Source organism: Terrapene carolina, unplaced genomic scaffold, assembly GCF_002925995.2.
Source record: "Terrapene carolina triunguis isolate 2854851 unplaced genomic scaffold, T_m_triunguis-2.0 Scaffold21, whole genome shotgun sequence".
NCBI classification, from domain to species: domain Eukaryota; kingdom Metazoa; phylum Chordata; order Testudines; family Emydidae; genus Terrapene; species Terrapene triunguis.
The window spans coordinates 21,773,954-21,801,578 of record NW_020664372.1 but is presented as its reverse complement, the minus strand read 5'-3'; the positions used below and the strand labels follow the sequence as shown (position 1 = coordinate 21,801,578).

The window sequence follows — 27,625 nt, the reverse complement described above, 5'->3', positions numbered from 1 at the left end:
TGAACCTACACGGTTATGTGGCAGTCGAGCCAGATGGGGTTTTCTGGAATGCAGTCATGCCTAAAATGTGACTTAGGTGCCTAAGTCTGGGGGTTAGGTGCTCAAATACCTTTGTGGATCCAAGCCTCAGTGCAGTGGAACTGATGGGTAGGGAACCCACGCCTGGCAGAGAGAGGCATTCTCAGGATTGGGGCAAGGCTAGTAGATCTGCAACTACATACATACACTATGCAAATTCCCTCCTAGAGATGATGTGCACAGCAGTTGTGGATGCTGCTGTAATAGCTCCGGCTGACTGGGGGAAGGAGGAAAAAAGGAGAATTCCATCCCCCTGCAAGTCATGTTTGCTCATCCTGAGCCAGATCATTTCATTTTAGGATATTTCATTTCTGTTACTTGCCACAATCAAAAAATGGTTTTAAAAAATACCATGCTCATCTTCTTTTGATTTTTGGCTCTCTTTACTTGTTGTACTAGTTACTCTTCTCAACGTTACAACAATGAAAGAATGCTGTGCTGCTGCAATCATTTTAAAATGCTTCTTTTTATTTGAGCGGTTGCACATTGGGTGAATGAATTTAATGTTACAACAAAAATATAATGGATATTTAACAGATTGCTAATGGTTACAGTGAAAGGCATGAAAGAAGGGATTTCTTTAACTGTTATTGAAATATTCAGTATAAGTGCAGTCAATTACATTTTGTATGAAAGAGGCAAATGATAAGGTATTTTGGTGAAGTGCTGTTTCATTTATAGAAAATAAATACTGAGACATCTCAAGTAACTTGAAATCACGTCTCAGCTATAGTATTTACTATCTCAATGTTGGCCCATCTCATGGTTCTTTCTGGGGAGTTTATTTATTTTAATTAAATAAAGCATTTAATGTTTACTCATCATCATTATAGTTTCTTTTTAAAATATATAAAAAGTTTTGGCAAATAATATTTATACAGAAAAATAGTTTTAGATCTTCCCAAATTTGTAATTGTTCTAAAAATTATTTGTTAATAAATAAAATGCAGAATCTGTTGAACATCTATTTGCACATCTGTGTAATTGCCTCCTTATGTTAGCACAGATCTGTTCTTGTACAGTTTTTAGGAATATCACAAAGTTATAAAGTTGGAAAGTGGATCTCGTATTAAAAATACATTTTCTCTTTTGTTTTGTAGGTTTGTCTGAATGCAAGACCTGATGTATCTGAAGCTTTGTCACGAATGGGCAAAAAATAGTAGTACTGAAGTAATTGTAAAAAACTATAGAATAATTATCATGAAACATAAAAAGTTTGCACAAAACAATGTTTTAAACAGTCCTCTACATAAAATATTTAAACAATCTGGATAATTTACCATTTAGTCTTGTACAATAAGCTACCAAAATGTCTAAATGAACTATTATTAAAAACAAATAAAAACAACTTTGACAGATATAGGCAAGTTGCAATGTCAACTACCTAGTTATAATGACTGAGAAAGTCTACAAATATTAGTGTTTCAATAGTACATAATGGTGATACCTTAACTGCTAAAGTAACAGGAGTTAAGATACATTTTTTTCCACATAATAAAACAAATGCAACATTACAACCACTATGTTAATTTTACAATCAGATTGTGATTTTTTTTCTCTCTTTCGGGTGATCAGATCTACAGCTTTAATATAAATAGATAGCAATTAGACATTTGACAAACAAAATTTAGAACAGAAAATAATTTCCTAGACAACTAATCATACCGTTAGTGCCTCTAGTGCCTTTCAGAAAAGGCAGTGCTGCCAAAGTTTAAAATAGTTTACAATCAATCTGAAAAGGTTAAAATACTGCAATCACAAACTATGTCCACATAGAAAACTGATGTTGCCAACAATTATACATAATATTCACTTATAACAGCTGTTTTCATTTTTAAACAATAATTTAAAAACTACGTATTTGTGACGTGTGCAACATACAAAATGTAAAATATGAAATATTTGGTACAGTAGTGCTGGAAACAAATCTTAAACCAAACCTAAATGAAATTTTAATTGTACATATGTAATTACCTTGTAAATCAACAATGTATTTAAAAAAGTAAACATTAAAATCTGTTTCATCCATATATATGTATGTATGTATATATATAATATGTATATAGTTGTATTAAAGATATCTTCATATTTCTGTGACATAAAATATGTTTTTAAAGAAAAAGGTTAAAATAACTAGTTTCCCCCCCCCCTCCATGCTGTAATCCGGTTACAACCCTTTAATCCAATTTTAAAAAATGCAAGAACTGTAATGATTTATTAAACTGAAACTCTCCCTACATTTTTAATGTTTAGTTAATAATCTAGATTAAAGTCACTTATCAGGTTTTCAGTGACTGAACTCAATTTTAGTTAAATTAGGATATCTTACAAATCTCCTCACCTACAGCCTTTTTGTTGTTGTTGCTCTTGATAGAAGTTACCTCAACAGCAACTTGGTTCTTTTAGGTAACCTGACTGAGAGTTTAAAAGATTAGTCACTTATTGTGGATTAGATTGTTGGCATCAGCCTCACTTCCTTCAAGTCTGATGTGGCAAAATTTAGGCACTTCTGCAAAGTCTCTTTTAAAAACGTTATAAATATACTCGTAAAATAATATTTTCAAGACTCTGTTGTTTGGGGGTATGAAGTTCATACCGTGCAAAGTTTTAATTTTTTTCTGCTGTCCCATGATTCAATGCAGCTTCTCTATACAAGTCAAATATCAGCTTATGTGTATCTAAAGAATTTGTGCTTTACGTTGGATTTACTATTTAAAATTTTAGATTTACAGGGTGATGAGCAGGGTACTGGGTTTTGTTTCACTTCCTTTCTTTGTATTGGAGTCAGGTGACTAGGGTAGTAAACATAGGACTTCTGGTTTTTCTGCTCGGTTACAATAACAATAATTAGGGTTAAAAATCAAACCTGCAACTGGGATATATTTTAGCCAATGTAAATTAATTATTGCTAAACTTGAAAGATTCATAAAATTGTGAATCTTATGATACTAAATTAATGGGGCCATTTGCATTACCTATAGTTATGGAGATAATAAATATTCCTATGAAGTAAACTGTGTTTATAAAATCTTTAAAAGTAAAATGTTACCCTTTATGTCTTGAAACATCACAGCTGGTATCAGGTAGTTAACTATTTTAGGTTGGAATATATTAAGCATACCATATGTAATATTCATATATAATACAGCAGCACTAGCTTTTTAGAATTTCTGATCTGTCCATAAGAACAAAATCTTTACTTAGCATGCAGGTTGTGGCAATTCTAGAGAGGAGGAGACAGGATAGTATGTACAATAACAATGTTTTGCCATTCTCAATGAGGTCTCTTGACATTCCATTCCATTCCTGCTGATTATTTCAGGATTATCTGTAAAGAAATAAAAATATTATTGGACTTTTTGATGATTTTATCCTTTTAAAAGAAGGCCGCTACACTACAGTTTAGGCTTTGGTCTATTTAAAATTAAGACACAGATTACACAAGGTTTTCACCATCGACCTATGTTGGGTTTAGGCTTCTGCATTTCACAAACTTGTCCTTTCCCTCTCAATTACAGACCCTCAAGAGGATGCAATCAGACAAAGGGGATATTACACTTGAAAATATCAGATATATTTCCCCTATTTTTCCAATAAAAAAGCAAGAAAGAAAAATGTCAAAGTGACAAGCGAAAGTGCAGTTATTGGGCCAATCCTTAGAAGTGCTGAGTGCCCTAAATACTCCTTTATATCTATGGGAGTTGAGGCTACTCTGTACCTCACAGGAGGGACTCAGGACCTCAGAGGACAGGAATAATTATTTGCTACAATTTTAAGGTTCAAATCCTTCTCCCATTAAAGTCAATGATGGGAATGGGGCGCTTTCCATTGACTTCCACAGGAACAGAATTGAGCCATGAAAGTTGTTGGGCTGGATGCCTCAAACAAGATAAGACACATAGCAACATTTTTCTAATTCTTACTTTTTTTGGCAGGTCAATGAAGTGAAGCACCTTTCCCATGTAATGACTAAATCCTGCTAGTGTGACATTTCAGTATACTAGAGCCCAAGAGTGCTGGAACCTGTTCTCTACCGGTCAATCATTTTATTTCCCATACAGCAAAGGTTAACAGTATTATTTTATACCCTGTATAATATACTTCAAACGCCCCTACTGTACAGTATTGGAAAACAAACCGGACTTCCATCACCCAAATAGGCTAGCTAGGCTAGCTACAATGCCCTTTCCTACCGGGTGTAACATCACCACCTGGGGGACATGCTGCAGTATCTCACTATCACCACACCTCTACTTCAGAGCTAAAAGTGAAAGGCTGGTAAGCACAGGACATGTGCTGAAATGCCCCTTTTTCCTGTTCATTTGGGCACTCAACACATTTTCAAGCCATATTTGTAGGTCGTATATAACACAGCATTAAATAGTACTCTGCCCATTTACGAATTGAAGGCTTGTGTCATTGTTTACTGTGGTATTTATCTAAAAAAATAAGATGCTTTGAAAATAACCCCAGCAACATACTACCTCTGACATACAGATCACCAAAAAGAAACACACTAGCCCATCATGGACAGCCCTTTATTCCAGCCACATACATGATTACTGATGAGGAGTGCTCCAAGAGCTGCTGGAGCACGTCTATGTCTCTACCAGTTTGCTGCTGTAGGTACAGTATGCAATCAAGATGGTTTAACTATTACAACCATCGTCCTGTGGGTACCCCAGAAACCTCAGCTCACATGTGTGGGACAATGAACACCAAGGTGTTCCATTTCTCAAAGAAGATGACTGTTAATAATACACTGTATTTCCAGGAGTGACATCAGTGTTGTCATGTATCTGCAAGTTGCACCGTTTTCCAGGTAGGAGCTCTGGAAGTGTTATGGTCTGGAGGTGGATCAGATACTCAAAATTCTGAATTGTTGCTTTTCAAGGTACCTAGTTTGGTCATTCTGTTCAAACTGTCTGTTCTAGAAGGCTGGAATAGCAGCTCCTACTAATGTTACTGAATGATCTACTTCAAGCCTGGATTGTAAAAAAAATAAATAAAAATCAGTGCTACTCTGAGAGGAAAGGAATGCTCTGTATGACCAGCTGGAATCTGCCTGCACCTATGAGCTTTGAACTTATTGGCATGCCAACTTTTGTATCTTTATTATCATTTATATTTTGGTAGGCTCTAGAAGCTTCAGCCACAAACATACATCCGCCACCCCAAAGGACTTAAAATCTAAAAAAGACAAGACACAATGGGTGGATGAAATAAACAAATGAGTTGGGGAGGGCATAGGGGAGGATGAAGGAACAAAGATCTGATGATTATTAAACGTTTGAATTGTGGTAGTGCCCAGAGACAAGCCAGGGTTGGGGCCCCATTGTGCTAGACACTGCACAGAGTAACTGACAGTCTCTGCCCATGGTGGATGTTTTAACATGGATTAACTGTTTGAACAATTTGTAGCCAATTAGTAGCATGAATCGCAATTTCCCACCTGCTTCGCCATTCTCAAATGGCAGTTTTCTGTATACATCACGGTTTTAAGGAGGATCCTGAAGGAGAATAAGGGGGTGCCTTTACGAATTTTGACAGGGAGTCTTTCCCCACCCAAGTGGCAGCATGGGGAAAAGGGTGAAGGTATTTGAAGGAGATGAGCGCATGCATGGGTATATTAGGCCCTGCCGACCCTATGCCAGTTCTTCAGTTCCTTTTTGCCGGCAACTCCAACGGAGGGGCAGGAGGGCGGGCAATGGAATCGACAAGAGCAACACATCTCAAAGAACAACAGTTATGAAAGGTCGGTAACCATTTTTCTTCTTCGAGTGCTTGCTCATGTCGATTCCATTCTAGGTGACTCACAAGCAGTATCCTCGGAGGTGGGCTTGGAGTTCACAGCCTAGCGGGTTGCAGTACTGCTCTACCAAAGGCAGCATCAACCCGAGCCTGCTGGGTAAGTGCGTAATGGGATGTGAACGTGTGGATGGACAACCAGGTGGCCACCCTACAGATGTCCTGAATAGGCACTTGGACTAGGAAAGCTGCCGAAGAGGCTTGTGCCCTGGTTGAGTGGGCAGTTACGATTGCCGGAGGTGGCACCTTTGCCTGATCATAACAGCAGCGAATGCAGGCAGTGATCCAAGACGACATTCTTTGAGCAGACACTGGACGACCTTTCATCCTGTTGGCCACAGTGGCAAACAATTGCGTTGACTTGCGGAATGGCTTAGTCCTTTCAATGAGTGGTGGCGAGAGGGTGGCCTTGCGTGCACAAGATCAGGTCTGCCATGGCTTGAAACCGAGCCTCAGGGAGGAAGGCTCTGGCCAGAGTAGAGTCAAGGACAGCTTCAATGAACTCTATGCGTTGTACTAGAATTAAGGTCAATTTTTTTCTTGTTTATCAACAGCCCCAGATCGCGACAGGTGGAACAAACCAGATCAAGATGCTGCTGCACCTGATCCCCGGACCAGCCCTTTATTAGCCAGTCATCAAGGTATGGATAAATCTGTACACCTTGGTGCCTCAGGTAAGCGGCCACTGGTGCTATGCACTTTGTAAACACTCTCGGGGCTGATGAGAGACCATAGGGCAGCACCATGAATTGAAAATGGCAGTGGCCCAACACAAAACGGAAGAAACACCTGTGCCCCAGGAAAACGGAAATATGCATCCTTCAAGTCGAGGGCAGTGTACCAGTCTCTCAGATCCAGAGAGGGGATAATGGAGGCCAGAGAGATCATGCAAAACTTTAACTACTTGAGAGACTTGTTGAGACGGCGCAGGTTCAAAATGGGTCTGAGGCCCCCTTTTGCTTTTGGGATTAGGAAATAGCAGGAGTAGAACCCTTTCCCCTTCAAGTCTGAAGGGACCTCCTCTACTGCCCCCGGGCATAGGAGGTTATCAATCTCCTGAATGAGGAGTTGCTTGTGAGAACCCCAGGCCCTCGACAGAGGCAGAGGATGGAACGGCTCTCTAGCCTGCTGAGGGGTGTGCAGGCCCAAGGAACAGAGGGTGGCGCGGGAGTTTTTAAGGCCATGGAGCCATGCATCGGTCAGATCCAAAAAGAGCCCTGCACCTTCAAATGGGAGGTCCTGAAGGGTAGTCTGCCTCTCCTGGGACAGCCCTGAGGACTGCAATCAGGAGCTGCACTTCATGACCACCGCAGAGGCGACCACCCTGGCTGCCGAGTCCGTAGCGTCCCAGGCCATCTGGAGGGTGCCTCTTGCCACCGCTTTGCCCTCTTCCTCCAAAGCGGTGAATTCCTGGGCTCGGTCCTGTGGAAGGTCCTCCTTGAACTTGCTGATGGAGTCTGACAGGTTGAAGTTGTACCTGCCTAGCAGGGCCTGATGGTTAGAAACCCTAACTTGCAGGCTGGCTGTTGAATAAATTTTCCCACCAAACAAGTCCAGCCTCTTGGCGTATTTATTTTTCGGTGTGCCACTCACCTGTTCCTGCCTGTCCCTTTCGTTGACGACGGACACGACCAGGGACCCCGCGCTGGAGCGTGGGTATACAGGTATTCAAATCCCTTTGAAGGGACATAGTACTTATTTTCCGCCTTCTTGGAGGTAGGCGGAATGGAAGGGGGGGGGGTCTACCACACAGACTTGGCAATTTTAAGGACCTATGAGTGGACGGGCAACGTGACCCGGGCCGGGGTGGAGGAGGGTATGAATTTAAAGAGGTCATCGGACTCCTCCGCTAGCTCCTCAATCTCCAAGTTCAGGTTGGCAGCCACCCTTTTGAGCAGGGCCTGGTACTCCTGGAAGTCGTTAGGGGGACTACTCGTTTGTGAGAGGCCCGCCACTGCTTCGTCCGGAGACGACAAAGACGACTACACAGCAGGGGGAGGGGTGGCTTCCCCTTGCTCGTCTGGGGATGGCTGCTTGGGCGTCAGGGCCCGTTGTGTTGCCCCTGCGTCGGATTCTACACCATGCTCTGATTCAGGTGCCAACTGTGCCAGAGGCAGTTAGTCCGATGTGGCCTGAGAGGAATGGTGGGAGTATGGGACTGGCATGACAGGTCCACCTCACGGGCTCCAGTACTGCCACTGGGCGGGCCGCTGCCCCTGCTGCCACACTGTCGCTGCCAGTGCCCTGCCTGTCTTGGGGGCCATCAGTGATTCGGCTCTCATAGGTGAAGGGCTGAACTCTCCCTCTGGTTCGGACCACTGCCCTTCCGGCGACCAGGGCAGAGCCGTAGATGCCCGAGTCTATCGGCTGACCTTCGTCTGCGACCAATAAGGAGAGGGTGAGGACCAAAGCCTGCCTGAAGAGCAGTACCGGGGAGCCAGAGACCAGTGTCACGACTGGGAATGATCCCATACCAGGGGGATCGACGCCTGGGAGATCGCCTAGGCGATGGTGATCTGCGCCATGGTGAACTCTGGCGGGAGGCCTGACGGTACCATGGGTACGCGGATCAGCGTCGTGACTCAGGTGTCCCGTGCCTTGCAGGTGGAGACCTTGGTGTCAGGGATCTATGTCTTCTAACCGGGGCCTGAGGCTGTGATGCCAGGGCCTGCGGCTGTGGTCATGCGGACCGATGCCTGCGGTCTGGGGATCGGGGATGCTCTGCTGCTTTAGGGGTTGGTCCCATAACCAGCTTGCCTGTAGATGTCGGGGCTTCGGCCGGGTCCATCACCTGAGTTGGCATCTGCGGTGCCAGTCAGTCTACTTGCTCTTTGGCCACCAGGCCCCCTTTGGCCACAGATAACCCTACTAGGAGCCTGGACCCACTGCCACTCCCAGGAGTCGGAGGCGGGTCCCTGGCTGGACTGGGGGTACGACCGCAGAGGTACCCCCAAGCAGCTCTGGAGCGGGCACAGGGCCTGACAGAGGTCCTTTGTCCAAAGCTCCCTTTTTCTGCGGTGCCAGCAGGCCCTTCGACTTCGACCACTTCTGGTCTGATCGAGAGGGCTCCGAGGTAGGATGAAGCACAGCCTCCACGAGGAGGGCTCTCAAGCGGATATCCCACTCCTTCTGAGTTTGAGGATGAAAGTTTTTGCAGATTCTGCACTTATTCTTTCTGTGGGGCTGCACGATAAACATGGCTTAAAGTCCTAGCCGAGGCAAAGTTCCTGCCGGGACTCTAACTCCTAAACTACTACTCTAATACTTAACTTAAAGTTCTAACTAAGTGCCTATCAACTAACAACAAAGGAGACAGAACAATGGACTGTAAGAACTGCTAACGCTCTTGTGATGCAAGACAAGGCCTCCAGCCAACCGTCACAGGCGGTAAGAAGGAACTGAGAGGACATAGGGTCAGCAGCATCTAATACACCAATGCAAGAGCGCGGCACTCCAGGGGGCACTCCAGCCGACCCTACGGATACTGCTGAGGCAAAAAACTCAGACGACTGTGCATATGGGCGTGCACACACTTAGAATGGAATCTACATGAGTAAGCACTCGAAGAAGAAATAGTATTTTTCAGTTCACCTCATACAAGTACTGTAGTGCAATCTTTTTATCGTGAAAGTGAAATTTACAAATGTAGATTTTCTTTTGTTACATAATTGAACTCAAAAACAAAACAATGTAAAACTTTAAAGCCTACAAGTCCACTCAGTCCTACTTCTTGTTCAGCTAATCACTAAGACAAACAAGTTTGTTTACATTTATGGGAGATACTACTGCTCACTTCTTATTTACGTCACCTGAAAGTGAGAAAAGGTGTTTGCATGGCACTTTTGTAGCCAGCATTGCAAGGTATTTACATGCCAGATATACTAAATATTCATATGCCCCTGCATGCTTTGGCCACCATTCCAGAGGACATGCATCCATGCTGATGACACTTGTTAAAAAATAATGTGTCATCAGCATAGACTCATGTCCTCTGGAATGGTGGTTGAAGCGTGAAGGGACATATGAATATTTAGCACCTCTGGCACGTAAATATCTTGCAATGCCGGCTACAACAATACCATGCAGATGCCTTTTTTAATTTCAGGTGACAATATAAACAAGAAGCGGGCAGCATTATCTCCTGCAAATGTAAATAAACTTGTCTTAGCAATTGGCTGAAAAAGAAGTAGGACTGAGTGACTTGTAGGCTCTAAAGTTTTACACTGTTTTATTTTTGAATGTAGTTTTTTTTTGTACACAATTCTATATTTGTAAGTTCAACTTTCATGATAAAGAGATTGCACTACAGTACTTCTATTAGGTGAATTGAAAAATACTATTTCTTTAATTTTTTACAGTGCAAATATTTGTAATAAAAATAAATATAAAGTGAGCACTACACTTTGTATTCTGTGTTGTAATTGAAATCAATATATTTGAAAATGTAGAAAACATTTAAATAAATGGTATTCTATTATTGTTTAATAGCGCAATTAAACACCATTAATTTGTTTAATCGCTTGACAGCCCTAATAATAATTTATTTCAAGTTCAAGTGTAAATTCTAACTCCTAAATAATACAATGAGATATGTCCATCTATTTTGGAACCTAGGTCTAATCACATAGAATAGTACTTATCTACTCTCCCACTTTTGCCTAATATTGCAATTAAGTATTCACTGTGACTATGTTCACTAATGTGTTTTGTTCCCGGTCCCTTTTCAAGATAATAGATACAGTAATAGCCTGATAGGAGAAAGTATCTACACATGGCCAATTCATTCATATCTACAGCAAGCCCAGGAATGTGCTTTCCTGTCTACGTGTGAGTGGGCTTATTCTAAATTAATTGCAGAAAATGCACATTCTGCCACTGCAGTGATACAAGTCAATGAAAATAGCATTTCTAACAAGAGCAATATATTCTGACAGACTGATGGCCTAGTGGTTAAAAGCCTTGTTAAATATTTATGTATGATTGTGGTGGATTTAATGGTATTTACATATGATTTTAGAGGCAACCACTGTCAGGACACTCTCCTTTTTCCTCCTCTTTCAATACCTGTGTAAAGTGGTCTAACAGATTTGAAACAAAGAACCAAATTGTTTGTATCAGTAGGCCACTGTGTAGATTCAAAGCACTGAAATCACGTGAATGATGGTTGTTATTACCCAAGCAATCAATGACTGTTTCAAGCAAGCTGGACATCTCTACAGATTTGCCTCTAAATATCCAGAAATATTTACCCCTTCAGATCTTCTATCCTTAAGAATAATTTTTGGAACATAAAGGCCAAAATTAGCTTTCATTGCTATGAGTTCCAGCACAGCACTTTCTAGTTTTTACAAAGCCTCAGGAATAAGGGATTCTCCAAGGTTTCATAATGATGGTGAAGTCAATCATGCAATACATGTTTATCTTTTTAAGAATTAACATAACTTGGGCTATGACTGATCCTGAGTCAGTTTCTGCAACGTGTTTCAAAGGAGTGACAGCCAGGTGGGAATTTTTTTTAATCACTGTCTTCAGTTCCCTTGCAGACTAGCAACCAGCATACATGGTAGAACTCCAAATTAGCTCATGGTTGTCTCAAAAGAATTAGTAAGAGTTTGACCTTGCTGGTGAATTTTGAGATGAAATAGAAAATTTGAAAGTGTCTTTCAAAATAAATTCCAACTTTTAAAACCTCAGATAACTTTTCTTGAGATCCAGAATAGCAAGTTCATGGCTTTCGTTGAGACAGTTCACAACAACATAAAGAGCATCTTCTCTGAACTTGAAATGAACATCATTTAAACAGCCGATATTCATTGCTGTACCGTACAAATTCTGGCCAACCAGTTTTGATTTGAGGTCTGCTGCCTTGATCCTTAACAACTGTGTGACATCAGCTGTCTGAATATCCAAACCTGGTACACAGCAAAGAGAGTACAAGATTTCCCATGCTGCACAAATCTGATATACACTGACTCTTGCTCAATTAGTGGATCCATCAGCAAGTGCCATAGAAAACTTGCTTTTTGTATGTATTTGAGACACTCCCCTAAAGAGACTGAGATTACGTCTACAAAGTCTTTCATTCCACAGATGTGAATATAATTTGAGCCAAGATTAAGGCCATATTTCTAAAACTGAACTCATGTTTCCTGACTGTGTAAGTGGTGTTAACAAGGTGGTAAACATTTGGCTCTCCCCCATTGCACATTGCAGAGCTATCTAGGGAAAGGAGCTTTTTGTAGACAAAATGACAATTTATGCATTTCACATGAGCAGAAGAGCAGTCACGTACATGTAGGTAAAACATTCTAAAGGTCTTACAGACACTTACAAGAGGACTGCCCTTATCAGAAATCTTATCACATTTTCTGAAAATTACATGGAACATTTCATTTTTTTTGACACACAAACCATGGGGATTTATAGCTTTCAATGAGTTTTGGAAAATGCATCTACATCAAAGTTTCTCATATTCCTATCCCATATGCTATGTCCTTTACACTTACCCCTCTCCTGGTTCACGATGATTTTTTTTGGTTGTATTATTATTATTATTATTTTTACCCCCGAAGTCCAAAAGCGTGAGTAGATGTGTTCCAGACATTGTTTTTTTCAATAAAATCGAAATAAAATCTGTGATTATCTAATTTTTAAACAGCCCCACATCTTGTTTTGTCTTTCTGATACCCCTTTTGGATGTCTAGCCAGCAACTCCAGATCAATGTGGCCAAAACTCAGGTTTTGATCTGCCCCTTGAAACCTTCCTCCCCAATCCCAATTTATCTGTTACCATAGGTAAACACCATCATTATCCTAGTCACTCAAATATATAATCTGGGCATAATCTTGAACTCTGCCCTATCTCTACATTCAGACAGTCGTGCCGTATCCAAGTCTTGCCACGCCTACCAACATAACATTTTAAAGAATCTGCTTCTTCTGTCTGTCTAGATTGCCAACGCTCTAGATCTGGCTCTCAGTATCTCATGCCTTCACTACTGTAATCTCCTTTCTGGCCTTGACACCAATTATACACTTCATCTGAAATCCAGGCAAAACCTGCTATGAGGATAATCTTCCTGGGTCATTGTTCTGACCCCTCTTTGCATCCGTCCTTTGGCTCCCCTTCCTACATCATATCAAACACAACCTCCTGGTATTTACATTTTGTTCCAAGCAGTCTGTAAGATCTGTCTTACTGAGCTACCAATTCCCACTTTTGCTTTGCCAATGATACCAGACTTGATCACGCATTTGTCCATTTCTCTCTCAATCATCTCTGCACTTTCTACAGTATCTCCCTCCCCCCCATGCTTGGGGAAACCAGCTCATCAAAATTCATACTCCTTTTAAATTTCTCCTTAAAACTTACTCTTGCCTTGATTGCTACACATCACTCCTGTGTGCCTGATTAGGCAAGCAGTGAGGTATGACTTCTGTTTGCTGCTCATTTTATTGTTACCACACCCATCTGGTTTGCCTGTTTTGCTGTCTGCTGCATTGCCTCAGACATAAAAACTGTGAGCTCTCTATGTTAGCAACTGTCTTGTTATTTGTCTGTATAGTGCATAGACAAATTGGGCCCTGGTCTTTGTCTGAGGTTCCTAGGTGCTAGAGTTGTATAAATTAATATAAATAGTGTTTATTCAGTGTGTAAATCTTGAACTGATTAGCATATTAAGCAGTCTACCCTTGGCAGCAGTCAGTAAATTTGCAATTACAAAAAAACTGTAACTGTAAAGTATTAAAGAAAGGTAATCTCACTCCTAAAATCCAGTAAAACTGTTGTTTAGCAGTTGCAGCAAATAAAATTAAACTGTAGTTTATTTTATAGATTCATAGATTCTAGGACTGGAAGGGACCTCGAGAGGTCATCGAGTCCAGTCCCCTGCCCGCATGGCAGGGCCAAATACTGTCTAGACCATCCCTGATAGACACTTATCTAACCTACTCTTAAATATCTCCAGAGATGGAGATTCCACAACCTCCCTAGGCAATCTATTCCAGTGTTTAACCACCCTGACAGTTAGGAACTTTTTCCTAATGTCCAACCTAGACCTCCCTTGCTGCAGTTTAAACCCATTGCTTCTTGTTCTATCCTTAGAGGCTAAGGTGAACAAGTTTTCTCCCTCCTCCTTATGACACCCTTTTAAATACCTAAAAACTGCTATCATGTCCCCTCTCAGTCTTCTCTTTTCCAAACTAAACAAACCCAATTCTTTCAGCCTTCCTTCATAGGTCATGTTCTCAAGACCTTTAATCATTCTTGTTGCTCTTCTCTGGACCCTTTCGAATTTCTCCACATCTTTTTTGAAATGCGGTGCCCAGAACTGGACACAATACTCCAGCTGAGGCCTAACCAGAGCAGAGTAGAGCGGAAGAATGACTTCTCGTGTCTTGCTCACAACACACCTGTTAATACATCCCAGAATCATGTTTGCTTTTTTTGCAACAGCATCACACTGTTGACTCATATTTAGCTTGTGGTCCACTATAACCCCTAGATCCCTTTCTGCCGTACTCCTTCCTAGACAGTCTCTTCCCATTCTGTATGTGTGAAACTGATTTTTTTTCTTCCTAAGTGGAGCACTTTGCATTTGTCTTTGTTAAACTTCATCCTGTTTAACTCAGACCATTTCTCCAATTTGTCCAGATCATTTTGAATTATGACCCTGTCCTCCAAAGCAGTTGCAATCCCTCCCAGTTTGGTATCATCCGCAAACTTAATAAGCGTACTTTCTATGCCAATATCTAAGTCGTTGATGAAGATATTGAACAGAGCCGGTCCCAAAACAGACCCCTGCGGTACCCCACTCGTTATGCCTTTCCAGCAGGATTGTGAACCATTAATAACAACTCTCTGAGTACGGTTATCCAGCCAGTTATGCACCCACCTTATAGTAGCCCCATCTAAATTGTATTTGCCTAGTTTATCGATAAGAATATCATGCGAGACCGTATCAAATGCCTTACTAAAGTCCAGGTATACCACATCCACAGCTTCACCCTTATCCACAAGGCTCGTTATCCTATCAAAGAAAGCTATCAGATTGGTTTGACATGATTTGTTCTTTACAAATCCATGCTGGCTGTTCCCTATCACCTTACCACCTTCCAAGTGTTTGCCGATGATTTTCTTAATTACTTGCTCCATTATCTTCCCTGGCACAGAAGTTAAACTAACTGGTCTGTAGTTTCCTGGGTTGTTTTTATTTCCCTTTTTATAGATGGGCACTATATTTGCCCTTTTCCAGTCTTCTGGAATCTCTCCCGTCTCCCATGATTTTCCAAAGATAATAGCTAGAGGCTCAGATACCTCCTCTATTAGCTCCTGGAGTATTCTAGGATGCATTTCATCAGGCCCTGGTGACTTGCAGGCATCTAACTTTTCTAAGTGAATTTTTAACTTGTTCTTTTTTTATTTTAATCTGCTAAACCTACCCCCTTCCCATTAGCATTCACTATGTTAGGCATTCCTTCAGACTTCTCGGTGAAGATCGAAACAAAGAAGTCATTAAGCATCTCTGCCATTTCCAAGTTTCCTGTTACTGTTTCTCCCTCTTCACTGAGCAGTGGGCCTACCCTGTCTTTGGTCTTCCTCTTGCTTCTAATGTATTGATAAAAAGTTTTCTTGTTTCCCTTTATTCCTGTAGCTAGTTTGAGCTCATTTTGTGCCTTTGCCTTTCTAATCTTGCCCCTGCATTCCTGTGTTGTTTGCCTATATTCATCCTTTGTAATCTGTCCTAGTTTCCATTTTTTATATGACTCCTTTTTATTTTTTAGATCATGCAAGATCTCGTGGTTAAGCCAAGGTGGTCTTTTGCCACATTTTCTATCTTTCCTAACCAGCGGAATAGCTTGCTTTTGGGCCCTTAATAGTGTCCCTTTGAAAAACTGCCAACTCTCCTCAGTTGTTTTTCCCCTCAGTCTTGATTCCCATGGGACCTTACCTATCAGCTCTCTGAGCTTACCAAAATCTGCCATCCTGAAATCCATTGTCTCTATTTTGCTGTTCTCCCTTCTACCCTTCCTTAGAATTGCAAACTCTATGATTTCATGATCACTTTCACCCAAGCTGCCTTCTACTTTCAAATTCTCAACGAGTTCCTCCCTATTTGTTAAAATCAAGTCTAGAACAGCTTCACCCCTAGTAGCTTTTTCAACCTTCTGAAATAAAAAGTTGTCTGCAATGCAGTCCAAGAATTTGTTGGATAGTCTGTGCCTCGCTGTGTTATTTGCCCAACATATATCCGGATAGTTGAAGTCCCCCATCACCACCAAATCTTGGGCTTTGGATGATTTTGTTAGTTTACTACAAAGCCTACTCTGGCTTATTTGGAAACTAAAATAGCTGTTGCTTTTCAGACAAAAATAACTGCCTTTGAACTACCTGACTGCAGCCTAAAGGTTGCAAGCTTTATTTTCCTCTCTTAAAATTAGCTCAGACTGTCTTTCAGCAGGTGCTTCTATGTTTGCAAGGTTCTGACAATTATTACACATTTTACTCTGGACTGGCTGGAACATTAGCTTGCCTTTGAACCTCACTATAGATGAAAAGCTCATGTCCAGTCTCTTTCCTCCCCAGTCACCACACACATCTGATTAATTAGAGCATTAACAGACACACACATTCAAAATGAAACTCAGCCTGAGGCATGCTTAGCAGTGCATTTCCTCCTGGCTTTACACTGTTTTCCCAAGGCATTACTTGTTTGGCTGACATCAATCAGGCCCATCCTCCTGCCCTCTGACTGGCATCTCATGTCTACTGCTCTGCTCAGTCCCTTCTCCTCTCCCTGTCTCTGAGTCAGCTCAGTTCTCTTTGCTCCAATTCCACTCTGCCTCTCTGACCACCAACCCCTTCGCTTGGCAGCTCAGTGCTGCTGTGCCTAATGTCTGTCCCATTGTCCTTGCTAAGCGGGCAGGAAACATGATACTCTCAATGAATCTGTAAACTCAGGGGTCGTACCCTATGACTGGAGAACTGCTAATATAATACCTATTTTTAGGAAAGGGGAAAAATGTGATCCGGGAAACTAGAGGCCTGTTAGTCTGACCTCTATTGAATGCAAGGTCTTGGAAAAAAATTTGAAAGAGAAGTTAAGAACATAGAGGTAAATGGTAGTTGGGATAAAACACAACATGGTTTTACAAAAGGTAGATCAGGCCAGACCAACCTGATCTCTTTCTTTGAGAAGATAACTCATTTTTTAGATAAAGGAAATGCAGGTAAAGAGAAGGGCTACTAGGATGATCGGAGGAATGGAATACCTACCTTATGAGAGGAAACTCCAGGAGCGTGGCTTGTTTAGCCTAACCAAGCAAAGATTGAGAGGAGATTTCACTGCTCTCTCTAAAGACATCAGAGGGGTAAATACCATGGAGGAAGAGGAGTTATTTAAGTAAAGCGCCAATGCTGACACAATAATAAATGGTTATAAACTGGCCACCAACAAGTTCAGGCTTGGAATTAACCATCGGAGGAGTGAAGTTCTGGAATAGCCTTCCAGGGGGAACAGGGGGGCAAAAAAGCCAACTTCTTTCAAGAATTAGTTTGATTAGTTTATGGAGGGGATGGTATGATGAGATTGCCTACAATGCAATGTAGGCAATCTGCAATTGCTAGTAGCAAAAATCTTCAGTGGATGGATATGGGGGACTAGATGGGGAGGGCTCTCAGTTACTACAGAGAATACTTTCTCAGATGTCTGTCTGGTGGGTCTTGCTGACATACTCAGGGTTGAATTGATCGCCATATTTGGGGTTGGGGAGGAATTTCCCCACAGGTCAGATTGGCCGAGACCCTGGGATTTTTCACCTGCCTCTGAAGCATGGGGCATGGGCCACTTGCTGGTTTAAACTAGAGTAAATGGCAGAGTCTCTGTAACTTGAAGTCTTTAGATCATGATTTGAGGATTTCAGTAACTCAGCAAGAGGTCGTGTGTCTATTACAGGAAGGGGCATGTGAGGTTCTGTGACTTGCAGTGTGCAGGAGGTCAGACTAAATGATCACAATGGCCCCTTCTAGCCCTCAAGTCTATGAGCCAATTAGTCCCAGGCAATAGGATTTTTCCCAGACTGTATACATGTATATAAGGTTGATGAAAAAATGTTTGATGTCATATGCAGTATAATTCGAGAAGTATGCAATCATAAAAGCCTGCAACCACAATGTTGCTTTTTTGATGGAATATAATAAATGTCTTTAGTATATTCGAAATTTTTGGAAACATATTGAGGTGATAGACCAGTTTTTAGCTAAACATGGATTCCATTCTCTCCCCCTTTTATCATTTGGATAGAAGACTTGAGTATCTGAAATCATTTAATATCAGAGGCAGATATACTTGTAGCAATGGAAAAGGGTCAGGTCTCCATGCCCATGCTATTACTAGCATCCTTTGATTCCATTAGTCACAGGTTGTTGACGACTCACAGTAGAGATCTTATGGAATGGATGGAAGTTGCTCTTCTCTGGATTCACTTCTTTACAGCGGTCCCAGAGGGATCCCACAAGACTCAGTCATGTCATTCTTCCTATTTAATATTTCTATGAAGCCACTAAAGAGAGAATCTGAGACAGCTAATGCTGTCATCTCATCATTATGCTCATGCTTATTATATTAACGAGTATTTATTCACTTCAAATAAACAAAAGTAGCTACATTCTAGGACTAGCCAACCTTGTTCACTCTTCTTATGAACAGTGAATAATGCAGTTCCTTTAACGCAGAGGTTTTCAAACTGTGGGGCTGCCCAGGGCTGACAGCTGGGGATCCCGCTGTCAGCCCCAGGCAGCTGTCGGCTGGGGCTCCCACAGTCAGCTGTCCGGCTGACAAAATTGCGGCAGTCACAATCATTTCTATAGCAACAACTACCTTTCCATAGTAACAACTACCTTTCCCACCTTCTGGTTTAGTGTATCGTATCCTATCCTTACAACAAGCTGTTGTGCAGTGCTTATTCCACTGGTGAGTTTGATATTTTTTCATATTATGTGGTGAAAAATGAATCAGTACTTATTGCCAAAAGATAGTGTTCTGAAACGAAAGGCAGAAGCTGAAACGGCTGATACAGTCATCATATCAACCACATTGCCAAGAATAAAAAGCCTTATGCAACTGGGGAAAAACTGATTCTCCCAGCTGCAATTGACATTTGCAGGACAATGCTTGGTGACAGTAAGGCAGAAAAGTTAAAAATGATCCTGCTGTCAGACAACACGGTGAGCTGCCGAACCTCTGACATGTCAGAAAATATCAATGCGCAGCTGATCTCTCGATTACAATCCAGTTACAGATATATCAAAAAAAGCTCATTTAATTGCTTACATTCGGTATGTCACAAAACATCAATATTGGAAGATTTTCTGTTCTGCAAGCCAGTTAAGATGCATGCAACTGGATTTGAACTGTTTAACATTTTAAACGACTTCTTAACTTCTCACGAGTTGAAGTGGGAAGCCTGAGTTGGCATTGACACGGATGGAGCCCCTTCTATGAGTGGCAGTAGGGCAGGCTTGAAAGCCAAAGTATTTGAAATTGCTCCACATATATCGTGGCCTCGTATGATACACCGCGAAGCCCTTGCAACTTGAAAATGGATCAGGAACTTACTGATGTTCTGAGTTCTGCTATCAAAATCATGAACTTTATCAAGATCCAGCCCACTGAGGCACGTCTCTTTGTAATCCTTTTTACAGAAATCGGAGCGGAGCACAATCCTTTTTTGTTTTACATGGAAGTCAGGTGACTATCCAGGGGGAAAGTGCTGCAATGCATTTTTGAACTGAGAAACTAAGTTCTACTTTTTCTAGTGGATTTGAATTTCAGCAACACAGAGACTGTGTGATCCCTGCTGGCTTGTGCTTTTGGCTTACCTTGCTGATATTTTTGACAAACTGAATTCTCTAAATGTCTCATTGCAAGGAGCGGAAAGTACTATTTTTGACCTGCACCACAAGATACTGACATTCAAGAGAAAGCTAGCTCTATGGAAACCAAAAATCGAAACTGGTTTAAGCATTCCACTCCCGCTAACTGACGCTATCGACGAAACATAATCTGAACTATTGAGTGTTGTGAAGCCAACCAAGAATCACTTGACTACTCTCAGAGTCAGTTTGGATAAATATTTTACTGAAGGAAAAGTAACCCCTGAATGACTGGATTATTGAACTCTTTGTAGCTGAGGCAGTGACCTTGTCCCAGCTCTCAGATGACATTCAGGAGAATCTGATTGAACTTCAGAGTGATAGGATATTGGACATTCAATTTAAAAAACAGTCTTTGGGGGATTTTTGGTTGAAAGTTGGCTCAGAATATTCAGCTTTGTCAAAGTGTCTGATCAAAGCTCTTTTACTGTTTGGTTCATCTTATTTGTGTGAGATCGGATTCTCTTTGCTGGCTGTGCTAAAGACAAAGTACCATTTGAGATTGGGAGTAGAGGACAACCTCAGAGAGTCAGTTTAAAAAATCTCTCCACATAACTGTCCGCAGAGAATCAGGCACATCCTTCACATTAAAGTATCTGTGTATTTGAAACTTACAGTATAGATAATTTAATTAAAGTTGTGTTAAAGGTCTCTGTTAGGCTTATGAGTAGGCTATCGAGTGTACCTTTTGCATGTGTCTATTTTTGTCTTGGTTGGGACCTCAAAGGGGGAGGAGGGCTCAGCTCAAAAAGTTTGAAACCACTGCTGTAAAGTTTATCATACTACACACAAGAACATTCTAATTTCTGTTAATGAGACTGGTAATAAACAGACTACATAGAAAGGGGAAAGCCATTATTGTAGCCAGTTTAGAAGCACCCATGTGATGACTATTTTTATGTCCAGCTCAATATTAACTTTCAGCAGGTTTGATCTACTATTGTAGACTACATTTTCCATCTGCTATTTTTTAGGGCATTTTCTTTTCTCTGCTTTCATTTTCTAAACTGCTGTGATAGGTTTACCTAGATGTGCTGAGGGACCAAAGATGTGAAGGGCAAGTGTGAGATTATTCATCATGGCAGAGTCTATATTTCTCTACATGAGTGCTACTTCAACAACATTCCTGAGCTCACCCATTCTTTTTATGTAAGTCCTGCTTTCTATTTTGTTTCCTTCTTGTATTTCATGTGTGCTGAAAACATTCAGAATGAGAAGGGTACTCCCAATTTCACACCACTAATAGAGAGTGCTGCATCATCACAAAAGGACACAGGTAACATTTCTCTACACTCCACAGGAAGAACAAACGCTAGTTGTCTCCAAGATAAAAAAAAACCCAAACCCAGGCTTCAAATTAAGCTTCCCTCCACTGCGAAAGCTCTCTAGTGCAATGTTATGCGTCAGACCACAAATATAATTTGGATTTTCTTGATGCCTTTGTGCACTTCCCACACAATTCAGTCACCTTGCACATACTGGAGTAGTATTTTATATTACTGTACTTATGGTTAGTTTTACAAACTTACTGCACATATTAAAATGGACCAATCATGGTCTCTGAGGGAAATTTATCCATGAATGTCCTGACTTTTATTCATTTAAATTGTCATGCCTTTTCTTTGACTTAAACAAGAAAAAAGTGAAGCTATGAATTGTGAACGGCTTTATATTCAAATTAATATATAAACCTGGGTTTATCTGAAATAAAACCTCCAACTGAATCTGCAAAGGGGGACCTCTGCAAGATCAGTGCCAAAAATGATAAGTGCATTATTGCTGGGAGAATGTTTCATGTACATATAAATAAGTTATCTAAGTTTATTTCAAGGGTGAATTCTTGAAACAGACAACTGAAATTCTTTTAAATTCCAAACAATATCTCTGGATATCTGTACTGCATTACTTGGCTAAAATTTTAAAGGAAAAACACATACCTGATATGAACTGTGGGTGAATTTCAAGAACTGGCAACTGTTATATCTAAACTCTTTTCCCCCCAAACTTATGAAATCACTTGATCTCAGAAAACTTTGCCCATGTTCCAGTAATTAAAAACACACCCAATGGAATTTTACCATACTTGCCAAAAATATCACTTTTGGCATGACACAAACTTGAGAAATTTCATCTTAAAGATACATTTGTTTGGAAAATTATACAAAAGCAGGAAATATAAGAAAACTGCCTCCTCAAATATATGTATACTGTATCCACTACAATGTTATATTTTATGAAACAGTTAAATGCAGAAAAACATTCCAAAGTTAAAAAATAGAGTGTAAAGAGAGGGAAGGATGCCTAGATTTCTGATATAAAAAGGAAATAAAATGCATGCTTTTCTTTGCATATTTCTCAGCCTGTGTGAAGATACTGCCATCTAGCTAGTTTATGGGAGAAAAAGTCAATTTTCAGTCTTTGATGACTTCTCACACATCCCTTCCAAATTGATAATATTTTATAAATTGTAAATACCCATTCTAAATATTTGTACACAATAAGATTGCTAAAATTAACTGTCATCTGTAATGACTTTCATGGGGTGACAGTTGAGCAGAAAGGGTTCCACAAAATAATGTTAGTAAAAATAGATAAAGTGAAGACATTTTAAGTGCATTTAGCATTATATTTCAAATATCAAGTCCCTTAATTTCTGTGATGTGATCATGTCTTTTTGTTTAACCAAATCTGCACTGAGAAATAGAGCTACTTATACAGTTTCTGTTAATTAATAAAAAATAATGTTTTCCCGTATACTGGATAGTGTCAACATGTCTAGAAAATGTGTGTGTGAGGGTCTGAAGTCAATGTGAGTTTTTCTTTTGACTTTGCCCCCTTGTGTTTGCAAAGTTTTATTTTTATTTTTGAAAGTGAAACTTCCTTACGTGTAAATCAACTTCTCTGAAGATTTCATTTGATTATGTTCATGCTCCTGGGTCTTGCGTGTCTATCATGAAATAGGCCATGACCCTGTAATTTTTGAGCCTTTAAGACAAGATACATGTGTCTCAGTGACAGTCTACTTGCTGTTATCTGCATACTCACCATATACATTCCTTTTCCTCTGACTTGAGGAGCAAGACACAAAAGCGTCCTAAACCACCAAACATAACTTTTGCCCCTAACAAATATGTGGTAGGGTGACCAAAAAGAAAGTTATAAAGCAACATTCATTTCCCAGGTCTGAGAGGAAGGTGGGAGAGCAGGAAACCAGTCAAATCATCTGTCCAGAGTTGGTGAATTGCAGGCAAGTAATTTTTCCCTTCTCCAAGAATACCCAATTGACTGAATTTTTACCCTTGAACAGAACAAAGCTTGAGGGAAGCTTTTCCCAAACAATGCATTTCCCAAATAGTAGAGAAACAAAGAGGCAGTTTCATGAAGCCAGAAGGGTTGTGAAGGCTTCCTAAATCTCTCCTAGTTTTATAATGTAGCCCTGAGTAGATTCTGTTCATCATGAGCTTTGTAGCATCAATGCTGCCTTCATCAAGGAAACATCCTACATCAGCGCCTTGCCCCAAGCCAAAGAGCCTTATTCTTCAGTTTTGTAGGCTGGCTCTGCATCAAGGGATAGCGCAGTGGTTTGAGCATTGGCCTGCTAAACCCAGGATTGTGAGTTCAATCCTTGAGGGGGCCACTTAGGGATCTGGGGCAAAAATCAGTACTGGCTCTTGCTAGTGAAGGCAGGGGGCTGGACTCGACTCAATGACCTTTCAAGATGCCTTCCAGTTCTATGAGATAGGTATATCTCCACATATTATTTATTATTAAGCTTCTGAAACAGGATATTTTCTTTAATAAGATCTACTACGTGCATGGTGACATGGTTTCATTGTGACCTTTTAAAAATGCCTTAAAGGACAAATCCTGTCCCCATATCTCTGCAGTCTCAGAAGACCGAATGCAGCAGAACCAATTCTACTCTGCTGCGTAGTCTTTGGGAACAGGGTTTCAGTAGACCACACAGAATGCACACTCGCTGTGTGCTGCCCAGCCCAGCTCAGCTCCCTAGATGGAGGGTTTAGGGCAGGATGCAGAGGCACTAAGGCTATGGAGCCTGGCAGATATAAGATCCTGGACAAACCTTATTGAATTAAGAATTTTAGAAGCTCGTTGTATTAAATATGCAAATGTTTAAGTACTATTGAGCGACTGCATGTATTTCCATGGGGCAGGGAGACCACAGCCCTCCAAGAACTAAGAACATGGGGGCATAATTAGGCAAATTCTCTCAGGTTGTAACACCTTCAGAGAGCTACCACCACACATACTGGAGAGAGGCTCACACATACTGGTCCAAACTGGATTCTTGAGGGACCAACAATTGGATAAACAGCCTGAGTTAAAACTCAGAGCTTTCTTTCTGATCTAACAAATGGACAGAACCTCTGGTCTAAGGGGGAACGCAATCCTTAGGGATGGGTTGGAAGGTCTTTTGCCACTGAGGCCCCATAAGACTTGGGAGCTAGTTCTGAGTAAAAGCTGTAATGAGCTGGCGAGCATGCAGATAGGTTCTTTTATTAGTTTTTAATATGTTGTCTCTGCAATGTTTTCACCTTAAGAATAAATGTGCTTGCTTATAAAGGGCTGTGTGATAACTTAATTGTGGCAATTATACTATTTAACATCTCTGAGAAAAGAAGTGAAGCAAGCCGGCTTAGGAAGTCTTTTGCTGGGGAGGTCACAGTATAGTCAGGGAACTGTACCGCCTGGAAATATCCCAGTCAGAAGGGAGAGAGACATGCGCCTCCACTCAAGAAAGGCATGAGAAAAATACAATAAATGATGCTAATAAGGAAAAGGTTAATAAAACTAAGTTTTTAAAAATGCAGTCATTTTAGGACGTGGATATGAATTTTTAGCATCGACAAGACTATCTCCATAAGATAGCTATCAAATTTAATAATGTTAGTCTTATGCAGGACCCCGTGGTTATGTACCCACACTAAAGGCCACATAAAAATAATCTTTCACCCCAAGATGTTACTTTAATCCACAAAAAGGGCCATTTTCCTCCTATCTTCCAGCTTTTCAGTTCATCTGCCCAACATTTTCGACATATATGGGAGTTTAATGGGTTTCCTTAAGAGACAGAGCGGAAAGCATCAAGAGCTCTCTCATAATTCAGCACAGCAACAAGGGTGAGAGCTACCTGCCTTGCCAAACCTTCTCTCAGAGGTAGTGCACAGAATGAGCTTAAGCATTTTCTTGGGGAGCAGGGGAGGTTTACAGAGGACAGTAGCTGCCATGTGCTTCTCCTGAGCTACACACAATAGATTCACTCATGTGGGCTGAGCAAGGGAGCTGCCATGTGATTCTTCAGTCTAACAGAATTTAGGTTTACTGAAAACCTTGTCTTGCACCTCCCCTTTTCCAAGACAGTTCTGTAATTGCTTGTTCCCAATCTCCTGTGTTACAAACCATGAAGGAGAGGGAGGCAGCTGCCTTCCCAAACTTCTCAACTCCAAAATTTCCTGATTAAGCATGTGGCTTAATAAATTGTTTACAAAATTACTTCCACCTAAATTCTGGGGCAACTACTTTAATTTGTTTTTTGAACTTGAATGTAATGTGACTATTTTTATTTTCACTATTATTTTAATTTTACAATTATTTCAATAAAATGAAGGTTCCTGAATGATTTCAGAATTAATACAGCTGCATAATTTCCAATTTGACTCAGAAACTGATTCTTAATTTAGGTCAAATGGTGTTGGATAATTCACAAGCCTTGGCCTTGTTAGACAACATGTTGATCCTTCATCTCTTTTTAAATGTAATCTGAAAATGGATCTTTTCTCTGTTGTATATACCTCTTAAGGCCATAAACAAAGGGAGAGAAATTATGACCAACAATATAATGTCTTTACACAGCTTTTTCTGTAATGTATATTTTATATTGTCTATTTGTTCTGTGAAGCATTTTAGAATACAGTTTTGTATGAAAGATGCTACACAAAATAAAGACATACTGTATTATATTGTAGTGAATTGATATGAGTAAGGCTATTGTCTAAAAGCATTTTTAGTTCTATAATCGATATAATAAGATTTCTGGATTGTCACTCTGTGTGTTGCTCTGAAGCCTAAAATGTCTGTTGAGTCAGCATGAAGCAATGGAAACAGCTACAAGATGGTTGAGAGCTCTTTTTGTTTAGAATATCACAAGGTTTGGCCTGTGACGTTGCAGTCTATATAATTTTATAAAAATATGCTAATGAATGAATATAATGTAACTGGAATATGCTTCATGCAAAAGATCTCTTGTGGTATCATTACAAAGCTTATAATCAACTGAGTGTGATCATCCTATTTGTATAAATGTACCACTCTTGTATCTGAAACTAGAAATATGAAATATAACTCTGAGGGCCTATTGTAATTATACAAAGTGTGGGCCATTAATGGTGGTTTGGAATCATGATGACTCCCGTTAACCAGGACCATTGTCTGCAGATGGGTGTGTTTTACCTCTGAGTCTTCCTGTATATGTGTGTGCTGGCAAGTGGGCAATGAAGTCTTGCAGTGACATGTGATCATGTCACCTGAACTGGAATCCATCTTTAACCTGGTGTCTTTCCATTGAGAAGGAGGGGGTGGAAACCCACAGAGGGACAAAGGATTCCTGCCTTATGCAAAAGATATATAAAGGGGTGGCGCCATCATGAAGAATCCCCTAACTCCACCTGAGCTGCAACAAGAGCTGTACCAGGGGAAAGAATTGTGCCCAGGCCTGGAAGGTGTCCAGTCTGAGGAAAAAACTTACTGAAGCATCTCTGAGGGTGAGATTATCTGTATTCAGTTTGATTAGACATAGATTTGCGCATTTTATTTTATTTTGCTTGGTGACTTACTTTGTTCTGTCTGTTACTACTTGGAACCACTTAAATCCTACTTTCTGTATTTAATAAAATCACTTTTTACTTATTAATTGACCCAGAGTATGTATTAATACCTGGGGGAGCAAACAGCTGTGCATATCTCTCTATGAGTGTTATAGAGGGCGAACAATTTATGAGTTTACCGTGTATAAGCTTTATACAGGGTAAAACGGGATTTATTGGGTTTGACCCCATTGGGAGTTGGGCATCTGAGTGTTAAAGGCAGGAACACTTCTGTGAGCTGCTTTCAGTGAAGCCTGCAGCTTTGGGGCAAGTAATTCAGACCCTGGGTCTTTGTTGGAGCAGACGGGCGTGTCTGGCTCAGCAAGACAGGGTGCTGGGGTCCTGAGCTGGCAGGGGTAGAAGTGGTTGGGGCACATCAGGTGGGAGCTCCCAGGAGGTTTCTGTGATCCAACCCGTCACACGGCCATCATATTACAGTCCAGTTTTTACGTTCTCAGCAATTTTTGCCCCCCCTTTACAAATTACACCTGTATGACAGTGCAGGATTTCACCTAGGTTTTTTTTTTAATCATCAAGAACTGGACAGACATTCCATGGGTTCATACTTCACTACAGAGCAGCTGGAATATTAGTTGAGATAAATTACACCAATATAGAAACATATGTAATGCAATGTTCTCAAGTAAAAACAGAGGGAAAATGATGAAATCTTGGAACTGTACATGATTTCTTTACTCTTGCTATCTCTAACGTCAAAGAGAAAAAGGACCACTGTGGTGGAAGCTATAGGACACTAAGCAAGCAGCAGTCTCTATGTGGAAATAAACTTAGTGGTTATGTTCCAATTGAAGGCTCCTGACTAGAGTTGGTCAAAACTTGAAATTTCCATTCCATGGAAAATTCTGACATTTCAAAAAAGTTTCCCTCCCAAGTCAGAACAAAAACTAAAAATTTCCTGTGG

At 40.7% G+C, this 27,625-nt stretch overlaps 1 protein-coding gene across 9 annotated transcripts in view; it reads right to left on the bottom strand.

Moving 5' to 3' along the window:
* Positions 1–525: 525 nt before the first annotated feature.
* MBNL2 (muscleblind like splicing regulator 2) overlaps positions 526–27,625 on the bottom strand; it is a 143,403-nt gene continuing 116,303 nt past the window's right edge. For 7 of the 9 annotated variants that reach the window (XM_024195746.3, XM_024195750.3, XM_024195751.3 and 4 more), the window contains one exon: positions 3,311–3,406. In XM_024195746.3, the coding sequence (XP_024051514.1) occupies positions 3,392–3,406 (15 nt within the window). In that variant the 3' untranslated portion in view covers positions 3,311–3,391. Of the gene's footprint in view, positions 3,407–27,625 lie in introns of all 9 variants that reach the window. The other 2 variants (XM_024195749.3, XM_024195753.3) reach the window with 1 other exon arrangement.